This window comes from Pteropus vampyrus, unplaced genomic scaffold (genome assembly GCF_000151845.1).
Source record: "Pteropus vampyrus isolate Shadow unplaced genomic scaffold, Pvam_2.0 Scaffold250, whole genome shotgun sequence".
Taxonomy (NCBI): domain Eukaryota; kingdom Metazoa; phylum Chordata; class Mammalia; order Chiroptera; family Pteropodidae; genus Pteropus; species Pteropus vampyrus.
Window position 1 is genome coordinate 462,019 of NW_011889031.1, and position 11,116 is coordinate 473,134.

At 60.0% G+C, this 11,116-nt stretch overlaps 1 protein-coding gene across 1 annotated transcript in view; it reads right to left on the reverse strand.

Moving 5' to 3' along the window:
• Positions 1–6,103: 6,103 nt before the first annotated feature.
• The window catches only part of MED25 (mediator complex subunit 25), a 13,832-nt gene continuing 8,819 nt past the window's right edge, over positions 6,104–11,116 (reverse strand). The window contains exons 8-16 of the mRNA XM_011374610.2: positions 11,028–11,108; positions 10,527–10,612; positions 10,391–10,448; positions 10,146–10,253; positions 7,870–8,058; positions 7,469–7,540; positions 7,127–7,345; positions 6,669–6,849; positions 6,104–6,236 (exon numbers count right to left, since the gene is read on the reverse strand). Coding sequence (XP_011372912.1) covers positions 6,139–6,236; positions 6,669–6,849; positions 7,127–7,345; positions 7,469–7,540; positions 7,870–8,058; positions 10,146–10,253; positions 10,391–10,448; positions 10,527–10,612; positions 11,028–11,108 — 1,092 coding nt within the window. The 3' untranslated portion in view covers positions 6,104–6,138. The remainder of the gene's footprint in view (positions 6,237–6,668; positions 6,850–7,126; positions 7,346–7,468; positions 7,541–7,869; positions 8,059–10,145; positions 10,254–10,390; positions 10,449–10,526; positions 10,613–11,027; positions 11,109–11,116) is intronic.

Genomic DNA, 11,116 nt, shown 5'->3' on the forward strand with positions numbered 1-11,116 from the left:
CATAAAAATAAAATTGGCTTACTCCTCCATCTTGAAATCTTATTGCTAGGAATGTATCGTACAGGAATTCTTGCACTAGAGAACAACCAAAAAATGTATATATATGCTGATCTACAGCATCTTTGATAATAGCGAAAAATTGCACAGTAGCCTCGAAATAGACCCATGGTCCCTACCTCCTGGTATTAGTCTTAAGCCTCTCAGCTTCAGCGTGGGCTGGACCTAGTGACATGTAATGAACAGAGTACATGATGGCACATGACTTCCAAGACTACGTTACATACAGCAAGGCTGCATCCGTCTCGGGCGCCCTCTCTCACAGAGAAGCGAGCTGCCCTATGAAGCGGCTGCGCGGCGAGAAACCGAGGGAGGCTCTGAGGCTCCGTGTCCAATCACCGGCGAGGAAGCGAATCTGGCCAATGAGCAGGCGCGTGAGCTCGGGATGTAGGCCCGCCCCCTTGACTGCGACCTTGAGAGAGACCTTGAGCCAGAGGCGCCCAGAGGAACTGTGCCTCTGGCTTCCGGACCCAGAGCAGCGTGAGACAATAAACGCTTGCTGTTTTCTAGCCCCGGGTAATGGGGTTTTCACACATCGACAGACAGCTCATGCAGACGGGATGGATCGCAGGACCGGAACGTGTCCATTTACTGGCGTTTAAAAACAGGACATAGAGCCACACATAACGAATGATGTGGACGGAAGGCCATTACTGAAGTGTGAAAAAAAGCAAGACAAAGAACAGAGAGAAAAATGACCCCGCTTTCGTAAATCATTTAAGAAACTGTAAATGTGTCTACAACCACATGCATGCAAATCCCACCACCACCAGACCGATCATCTGGATGATGTCAGGGGCGTGTGTGTCTGGGGGGAGAGGGGAGGGTGAGGGCTGAAAGGGTCCTTCACTTTTTATTCTCCACACTTGAATGCTTTTCCATCTTTATGAAACTGTAACCATGTGTGTAACTCAATACACTTTGAATTTTTGGGAAAAAACCAAGATGGTGGGAAAAACAATATTAGAGTTTTGTGGATCTTGAGACAAATATGCCATTTTTAGGAAGTATCTTTTTTCTCATTTTTCTTTATCCCTCTTCCCATTTAGAACAAAAGAGTAGAGCCCGCTGCCAGCATTCGTCATCACGCACAGGAATGCCGTGTTTTCTAGGACTTGGCATTTTCAGCAGACTACTGAAGACAGAATGCTTTCAACAGAAAGCTGTCATTTTCCCCCAGACTATCGATGTACTAGAGCGATGCAAAAATAATGCTGAAAGCGAGATATCTCGTGGCAGATTTGGGGGGGGCGGTGAGGTTAGGACCGTAACGTGCGAGGATTCTCAGGGCATCGGGAAATGGGTTACAGAGGCAGAAGGCGGGAGGGCAGGTTCGCAATTGTTAATGAATGGGTGGGTGTTTCAGCATTTTTGCCTGAATTTCTTTTTCCGTGTATGTTCTGCCGCTTCTGCCAGGTCTGCTCCTTGGGGAGACCTCTCTGTGATTCCTCGGGCTCGCTGCCCACTCGGGGCGCATGGTCCGAAAGCCCAGCAGGCAGGAAGAAAGAAACGTCTGCGACCCTCACCCGCCCAGTTCCAGCTCCGTGCACGTGGGGATTCTGACAAGCCACCAGGCATCTCGGCCGCTGTGCCCAGCACGCGTGCTGTCTGAGAGTGTGGGCTGTGCTGACCTTGCCGGCGGCTCGAGCCTGTGAAGTCACTACCTGACATATGGGGAAACTGAGGCTCAGAGAGGCACAGGGATCTGCCCAAAGCCACCCGGCTAGTCAGTGCCGGAGCTGGAATTTAAACCCCGCTGCTCTAGGGCCTGTCCCCGTTTCTTCTACACTTAAGCAGCTTTAACAGCGCCTGGCGCTCAGAGAGCTTAGCAATGAGTTTCCTCCGCTGGTGCCACTGGTTCAAGGCGCTCGCCAAACGCCCGTGCCCCCCGCCCCGCCCTGGGCCGGGAAGCGCGCAGGTGGCTTCTGCGTGTCTAGATCTTTCCTCGCTCTTGGGGGATCCCAAGAACCCTGGGCTTTCCTCTGCCTCACCTGTGAACATCACATCCGTCCCTCCGCTTCGCCTAAGTGAGTGCTAAGGTCGAGGGCCTCGCTGGCTGGGGACGGCCAAACCAGCGGCCGGAAACATTTTCTTTGGACCCGTCTGTCCCGGACCCAAACCCACGTCTCCCTGCCAGGGCCACGGCCACCCCGGTGGCAGCAGCACCAGCCGCTCGGCATGTGTCTTCTGCCCCGTTCAGTGGCTTGGGGCAGTCGATCGCTCTCTCCTCAAAAACACTCAGCTTCCAGAACACACGTGCCTGGTCCTCTTGCCCAACCCTCACTCGTGGGTCTCTCTCGGGGCTGTCCTTGTCCTCACGTCTTCTCCTTCTTCCAGAGGTCGCAAAATGGCGGCCTGGCGGCCTCTCAGACCGGCCAGCGGATTTTGTTTGGTCCTCACCGTGTTTTTTGTCTTTGATTTGAATGCCGTTAGGCGGGGCAAGCACTCTCCAAGTTCGCCACAGTCCCCATCATTCCCTACCGTCTTACACCCGTCCGCTTCACACATTTCCATCACCTGCCTGGTCCCTGGAGCCATCTGAGTTTCCAGAAGCCTCTGCTACACACGCTGCCTGGGACACCTCGCCCGCCTCCCCTTCGTCGGCTGCCACCCGTGCGTCCTGCTCCAACTTTCGTGTGTCGGAATCACCCAAGGAGCTCGTTCAAAGTCCTCAGCCTCCCTCCCTCCCCCAGACTCCATTCGGCAGTCCCGGGGCAGGGATCAGAAACTCAAATGCCTACAAGAGCCAGGCGGGCCACATAAATGAGTGAACGAGCCAGGTATAAGGAAAGTCGACGGCCAGAGATATAATCAAATCGCATCTTTACTCAACTATGGTGAATGCATGGAACAGAATACAAACACGTCTGATACTGGAGTTCATTTTTCAAATTCAAAGTTGAAAAAATACAAATTGAAAAATAGAAAGATTTAATTTTAAAATTTAATTTTCTCTTTCGTAATTCTTTTGCTCCTTGGACTTGAAGCGGCGAGGCTGACGTCAACCAAGCCGTCAGCATCTGGCCTGGGCTGGCGCAGCGGGGGTGGGCACTTGAGGACTCAACCTCGAGTCCTGGGAATGGTGCCTGTTTCGTAACAGAAAATCGCTGTTCGCCAGTGTGGGTACCTCGTGCTCGGAGACTCGGACGCCTGCTGAGTGTCGTGGGGCTCAGATCTCCCAGCAGGTGCACCGGGAGCCGGCACCCTATTGCACTGCAGGCCAATGACCACGGCTCGCAGTCTGCCAGCCAGCGAAGGCGAACGGATGGCGTCAGGTCATTTCCGTGAAGTATGGACACGCAGGGCTTTTGGGGGAATCTGGTCTTCAACCCCGTGAGCTGGGTCAATACCGCTGGGCCCCCGTCTCTCGTTCCTGGAACCACCGCGGCAGGAGGAGGCAGCTATGCCTTGCCGACGGCTTCCCTGTCTTTGCCAGGACTGGACAGATACCTTGTACATTCAAGTGGCTGTTTGTGAATGTCCTTGTGGAAAAATGAGTGTTCAGAAGGGTCGTAACCTTGACCCAAAGTCTTTGACCCACCTTCTCAGGGGAACCAAGGCGTGGCCTCTGCCGCATCCGAAATGAACTAGATTGATTTCTGCAGTTCTGATTTCTTCCACAGTGCCGTGTGACGACCGGGTCACAGAGCTTCCGCGATATACCCTGGGTCAAGTTCATCATCGACCTGCCCGTGGAGAAAGTACAGAAACGTGTCGAGGGCGGCCACGCTGTGTCCCATTCACCTTTTTACTGCAATCCAATTCCAGGTGGCTGACACAGTGACCCGACTTCTGCGTCCTTGCCAAACGTTGTCACCGTGGACCGCGGTGTCCTGACACGGTTCCCTGTGACACAGATCATTACACTGCGACTGTCTGTAGCTGTGCTCAGGAATTCTGACCAGTCTACAGGAAATCTTTTTTTTTTTTGTCAACACACACACAAAAAATAAGTCATTTCCCAGTGTTGGGCCTGCCTTGGCTCCATGTCACAGACTTCTTCGGTCACGTCAATCAAAACTCTCAACTTCACAAATAAATAAAGCTAACGGGGTGGTAGCGGTCCACGCGCAGGGAAAGGAAAGGCCACAACTGATGACTCTTTCAGGCAACCGGACTTGTCAATCTGATTTCTCAACCGCACGCCGTGCAATGCAGAGAAACGCCCGTTAGACTTAATGGCTCTGCTCGTCTGTAAACTCGCCGTCTGCAGGAGGTCTGAATGCCCGGGGAACTTTCACATTATCCTAGAACTGTGTGTGGCAGCCACGCCACCTCCGCCGCTCGCTCCCCAGGGCGGACCCTACTGACATTTGAGGCTCTTCTTCAGTTCGCTGAGTATCGCGTCGCGCGTCTCCTCTGTGTACTGGTCAAAGCTCTGACTGTGCTTTGACTTGTAGTGACGTTTCAAGTTGTATTCTTTCAACACAGACATGATTTTTTTGCATATTAAACACGTAGGCATGCTCTTCACTTCCACAAAGAAATAGTCTCGCTCCCATTTTTTTCGAAACACGGGGCCCTCTCGTTCTCTCTTTGGTTGTGCCACTTTTGATAGAGACATGGGTACAAGAAAGATTTCACTCCCTTTGCACGCGACCACGAGGACAACCGCAGGGCGAGCCTGGTGACCGAGGTGGGGGAGCAAGAGGGAGTGGTGGCGACTGTGGCGAACCAGAGAGCACACGCCCCACTTAAAGGGGCGGCTCCCGCCCGCGGCTGCCGGGCTGAAGGGGGGCTGGGGGTGCCAGATCTTATGACTTGTCAAGAGAAGCCAAGACTGCAGATTGTGTGTGTGTGTGTGTGTGTGTGTGTGTGTGTGTGTGTGTGCATGCGCATGAGACAGAATGATCCCGATTTTTACAACTAACTCATTAGAAAAAAAAGACATATACTGACACAGGGAAGGCCAAACAAAACTCATCTGGTCTAGAGTCTGGCAACAGACAATCCTGCCTCCAAGGAGACCACCACGCACCTCGTACCTGTGTCTGTGTCCAGCTGCCCCAGGACGTTGCCAAGGACATCCCTCACGCCCCTGGCCTCACCACGCCCCGCACCCACGTCCTGCCAGGTGTTCCATCTTGGGGACAGCCCGCGGACCACCTGCCCCAAGCCCTGGAAGGCAGGTCTCTGACTGGGACCTGGGCCCGCCTCCTTCCCACAGGTGACCCCGCCCGCTCTGTGGCTTCACCCACCAAGCCCGCACGTCTCCTAAGGACACGTTCTGGGCTCCCGACATGACAGCTGTCACTCAGACGTGCCTTGGACCATTAGCATTCACCACTGGCTCCTTCTCCCGGTTCCCAAACTCAGGGAGGCCCCACTATCCACCAGCACCCATCCAGGTCCCAGGAGCCAACCTCAAACCCCACCCCCCACCTCCAGCCTCCTTCACATGGCACCCGAGTCCCCAGCCCCACCCTGCCTGCCCCCGACCCTGGCCTCTCTTCTCCCCAGGACCTTCGTCTGGCCTCCTCCCTGCCTTCCCGCTACTGGCCAAGACCCGCCCCCTGCTTGTGGTCTCCTGTGGCTCTTGTGCCCCCAGGACCAACCTTGAACTGCTCGGTTTGGAAGCTGAGCCTGGCCCACCTTGGCGCCTGCCACCTCCAGCCCCGCCCTGCCTCGTGCTCACGCCCCAGAAGCACTGACCCGCTAGTGCCCACACCCATCCCAGGCTCCCTCCTGCCTCCGGGCATCCGCTTCTGCTCCCTCCACACCTGATGGCCCCCCGCCCCCTCCCTTCCTGGCCTCACCGCCTCCTGCAAAGACTGCTGAGCCCGGCTGGCTCAGAGGCCTCTCTTCCCGGCCCCCTCGGTACCCACTCTGCCTCCGTGAGAGCACGCGGTCCCGTGAGCCCTGCCTGCCTCATCCCGTAGGGGATGAGGCCCGATCCAGGCTGGACCCGGCTGTCTGACTCGCTGCCGAGGTCCTGGCGTTACCAGCCAGGGGGCCTCTGGCGGCTGCTGAAGCAACAAGGACAGAGAAGTCTCCCCCAGTCTCCTCCTGCCCAGTCTTGGGGGACATCAGTGACGGGAGCCGGGGCGCGTGTTGAAAGGAACTTTATTGGGTGCTGGGGGTTCAGATGAGGTCCATGAGAATGTCGTCCTCCATGACGCTGGGCGGCAGGCCCGGCTGGGGGACCGCGCCCCGGGGAGCCCCGCTCAGCAGCATCTGACCTGGGGGGCAGTGGGGGAGGGCTGCATCTCCCAGTAGTCCCTGGGGCCCTGAGGGGCCCTGGGCTGCTTCCTCCCTTCTCCTCCAGGAGACTAGGGCGCTGTGTCTACGAAGCCCTGGGGGTCCCCGTCAGAGGCGCTTTCCGGCCCCATGAGGACGTGCGTGTGCTGTTTCCCAGAAGCCTCTGAAAACCCGTCCCCCACAATACCTCTCTGGACCTGAGACTGCATTTCCCAACAACCCCAAAACACACAGCAGGCGGTTAGGGGAGAACTCTCGCACCCTAGCCCTCAGAGCCCCACAGAAACCGTGAAAGGACCCAACTCGCTCTCCCTGAACCCCAGGACTCCACTTCCAGGAGCCCTGGGTCTTGGGGCACCAGCCCAGGGGCTGCGGGACGTTCAGCCCAGACGCCGGCCCCCCGACCTCCTTACCTGGCAGCGGAGCCCTCGGGGGAAGCTGCGCGGACCAGGACTGGGTGGGCGGCGGATGCAAGAGCGGGGGGCCCAGCTGGGGCTGCCCCAGGCCCTGGTGAGGCGGGGGCAGCATTGGGGGGGCCCCTGGTGGCTGGAGGTGGTGGAGGGGAGCCTGTGGAGGGGGGACCCCAGCCTGGGGCTGGGGGGACAGAGGAAGCTGCTGAGAAGCCCCCACGGGGGAGAACCTGCACGCAGCCCATGGCACAGAAGCCGCTCGGACCGTGTCATCCAGCGGTGTCTGGGGGGTGGGGAGGGTCTTTCTTCAAAGAAACCTTAGCAGGTGCTGGGTCGGGGAGCACTGAGCAGGGCTCTCCTCGCACCCCTGACCAACCCAACCCCTCCCCCAAATCGCAAAGACTAGGCGGTCAGGGCCCGGGACCTGCGCCCCAGCGCCCCAGCGCCAACCCGAACCTCACCGGTGGTGGGTTGAGCAGGAGGCTCCGCAGCTGAGGGTTGGCCCCCGGGTTCTGGGGTCGGAGGATGGGTCCAGGAGGGGGCGGGCCGGGTGCTGTTCCAGGAGGGCCTTGGGGGGCGCCCGGGGGGGCCTGAGCAGCCCCCTGGGGCTGGGGCTGCCCCGCCGCTGCAGAGGCCCCCACGGCGCCCTGGGGCTGGGGCTGTGGTGGGCGGAGCTGGAGCTGGTGGGGGGAGACGCGGGTGAGAGACGGGCCCCGCACCCCTCTGCTCCACGGCGGGTCACAACTGCAGTGGCCTCGGGGCCTCCCCCGCCCTGGCCCTGACCCCGCTGACCCTGTCCTCACCAGATTCTGCGAGGGCCTTGCCTGGTCCTCCAGAATGGGGCCCAGCCCAGGGGGCGCCTGCTGGGCCCCCATCTGTGTGGGGAGAGAGGGCGGAGGTCAGTGACCGGGTGGAGCGTCCCCGTGCTGGGGGGGACCGAGCCTAGAAGGAGGACCCTAAGGACCTGGGAACGTTTCTTTTGGGGGAGGGGACCTAGGAAGTAAACCTTACATTCCCAGGTCCCCAAGAGGGGGCCGTGTCTCAGAGACTCGACAAGGACCCTGAACCAGGAGAGCGGTCGCGAGGAAACGTGGGGGTGGGACTGAGCTGGCCCTGGCGGCCCGGGAGGGTCCCTGGAGGACGGGCCGTGACTCTGGGGCCCAGGCAAGCAACGGCAGCTGCCAGGAGGCCCTGGGTCACTCACCCCTCGCTGCTGCTCCAGCTTCTGCTGCTGGACCTGCTTGTGGTTGGTGATGACCTGCCGGATGCCGTTGACGAAGCCACTCTGGTCGTAGGGGATGAGGCCCATGAAGATCTTCTTCTTGGACGAGTACAGCAGCATGAGCACGCGCACCTCGCAGGGCGCCGTGTGCGGGAAGTGCACGCAGCCCGCCTGTGGGGGGCAGCAGAAGCGGTCACCGCCTGGAGGAGGTGTCCCGCCTTCCCGGTTCCGGGAGGTTCTAGAAGCCCCACAGGCAAGGGGTGGCGAGGCTTTTGCTGCGAAAGGCTGAGGACGCCGGGGACTGAGGGGCTCAAGAAGGGAGCGGGTGCCCAAAAGGACGGGGCAAGGCTGGGGTTCTTCCCAACTTCGGGAGAGCGGAGAGGAAGCGCCCCAGACGTGGGGCTGGATCCCGGCCCTCCAACCTTGACCTTCTGTCCCCATTTGTCGGGCTGCCCTCTTAGGGGCCTCTGGGAGGGGTCACTGCTGAAAGGGAGGGGCTTTGACGCAGAGCTGGCGCCAGAAGCCCACGGTCAATGGTAGTGGCAGATACCGTGACCGACTTGGGGGACCCCAGAGACTCTAACGGTAGCCTCACCCCGTCGGCCTCAGTTGCCAACGGTGAGAACCACAAGTAGCAAGCAGCGCCAATGCCACGGGCTGCCGACTGCGGGAATCGTGCACACACAGCAGGCGCCCTGCCCGTGGACGCCAGGAAACGCGAGTGAGGCCACGACACACAGGCGCTGGGAACTGGGCTCCCGAGGGAGAAGGGGCTGACGAGGCTGAGGTCCCACCTCTGAGACCGTGACCAAGTGAGTTCACTTCTCGGAGACTCGGTTTCCCATCTGAGACAGACCGCTAGCTGCCCGTCCCTACCCATCTGCCCTCCTTCCGTGGACAGGACCCCGGTTCCATCTGGGGCAGCAACACGTCCAGACCCCCCTGGCCCGGACCTGGCCCAGGACGTGCAGAAGCCTGCTTGGGGGTGTGGGAAAGCACCTCTTCTCCTGCAGAGAGGGCACTATGTAGCTGATGCCACGCCTCCTTCTTGCTTTCGGCATCCAGTCATACGAGATTCCTCGTGCTTTAAGAGCCCTCTTGGGCCCACGAGGGAGAAGCTCAGAGAACCGAGATTTTGGCCCTGACACCACAGGGCTACAGTGCTAGTCCCAAGAGCCGCCCACCTCTGGATGTGCTGTCACGTGTCAGGAACAAACGCCTGCTTGTACGGCGCTTGCTCTGGGGACATCCCCTCGAAGCCCAGCTGCCAGGCTGAGGACACCAGGGCCACACGCGGAGGACGGGTGTAGGAGCTCCAAGGGCCCGGCCCCATGGGTCCCCCGCCGGCAGCCTGCACCGTGGAAGTCAATCTTGACTCTCCAGCCCCTTCGGGCTTTCCGGCGACCAGTCTTGGCTGCCACCTGATGTCAATGCCACGGAAGTCCCCAAGCCAGGCTAGCTGAGCCCCGCTGAGCCGCAGAACCATGAGATACTAAACTGTGTCAGACCCCACGCACCCAACGGTCTGTTCTAAACCCTGCTGGCGGCCGGAGCATCCTGTCAGGACAGCCTTCGGAGAGCTGCCCTGAGGGGAGACACCGGAAGTCCCTTCTCCGGGAAAAGCGACCCAATCTGCTCCTATTTAGAGAGGCCCTCCCTCCGTGGGAGGAGGTGAATCAAGTCCTCCAAAAAGACACTCTGAAGTTCCGACCCCCCGTCTCCGCATCGTCAATGTCACCTCATTCGGAAATAAGGCCTTTGCAGGTACAATAGGTTAAGATGAGGTCACCAAAGTCACTCCTCACCCAAACGCTGGTGTCCTTATAAAAACACCAAGACACACACAGAGGACAGTGCCAGACGCGGACGCAGGGTGGCCACGTGCAGACAGCGGCAGAGGTGGGAGCTCTGCGGCCTGGGCTCCCAGCTGCTAGAGGCCATGACGGGACCCTCGGAGCCCTGGGTGGCTGCGGCCTGCTGATGGCCCGATTTCAGACTCCCAGTTCACAGGACTGTGAGAAAACCAATCGTCCTCAGCCCCAGGAAACCGATCGACCCAGGAAACCTCTGTCAGGGCCACCAACTTCTTCCCACCTGCTCCTGTCACGTCCCGTCAGGGCCCAACCTAAAACGGACCTCCACCCGGTGCACGCCACAGTCACAAAACGAGCTACGGCCCTGGGGCCGCCGCACCCCGACGCCCACCGCGACGCCCGCCCACCGTGGACCCCACCTGGGGCCGCCCGCCCGGGACTCACGAAGCCGTTGCCCATGATGCGGTAAAGGCCTTTCAGCGACTCCAGGTCCTTGTTGGTGAAGTGGAACTGGACCATCCTGGAGTTCCGGAACAAAGGGCCCAGCGTGGTCTGCGGGAGACAGCGGCCGGCCAGCGCTTTGAGCGGGGAGGCGAGGAGGGAGGTCAGAGGGGAAGGGGGCCGGGAAGGGATGAGGAGAAAGGGGACGGCGACGGGCAGGGGCTGGGGTCCCCCCGCCTCCCACTCACCAGCAGCTGCTGCGGGATGAGCTGCATGATCAGCTTCTGAGGCCACTGCTCTGTCTTCCTGGGGACGAAGACGAGAGAGGTGTCAGGGGGATGCCGACCCCGGCCCGGCCCGGCCCGCCCCGCGACAGGCACCTACAGGTTCTCGCCATGGTTCACGTAGACCTGGCAAGGCAGCGACCGTGTCAGCTTGGTGTTGGCGTCTACGGAGGCGGGTTTGGGCTTCTGAGGGGGAAAGGAGGGTGTGTCACAGCGCCAAGGGCCCTGAGCCTCAGTCCGCGCCCCCTGACCACTCTCGCTCTACCCTGGGAGCCCCGAAGCTTAGGGCCTTTCCCCGTTTCAGTCCCAGCCCTCGGCCTCTTCTCTAGCCTGTCAACCCCCCAATCCTCCAGCCTTCAAATTCCGCAAATGCTGGGGGGCACCCCGTCTTGCCCCAAACCCCACAGCCCTGACCCCTGGACGCCACACTCCCTGGGGCACCCGTTTGGACCCTGACCCTGAGACTCCTCTCGATTCTCCACCTAGAACATGACAAGTTCTGCACTCCCTCGGGTCTAGCCTCAGAACCACAAGTCCCGTGACCCCACAGGGGCCCCGCCCCAGCCTGCGCCCCGCCCGCCCAACAGGCGAGCTGGCTCACCTCCTGCCACTCAAGGACCCCGCTCCAGGCCAGGAGTTTATTGGAGACTGACTGCTGCCCTCCAAGGGACGAGGGGCCCAGCTGGGCGG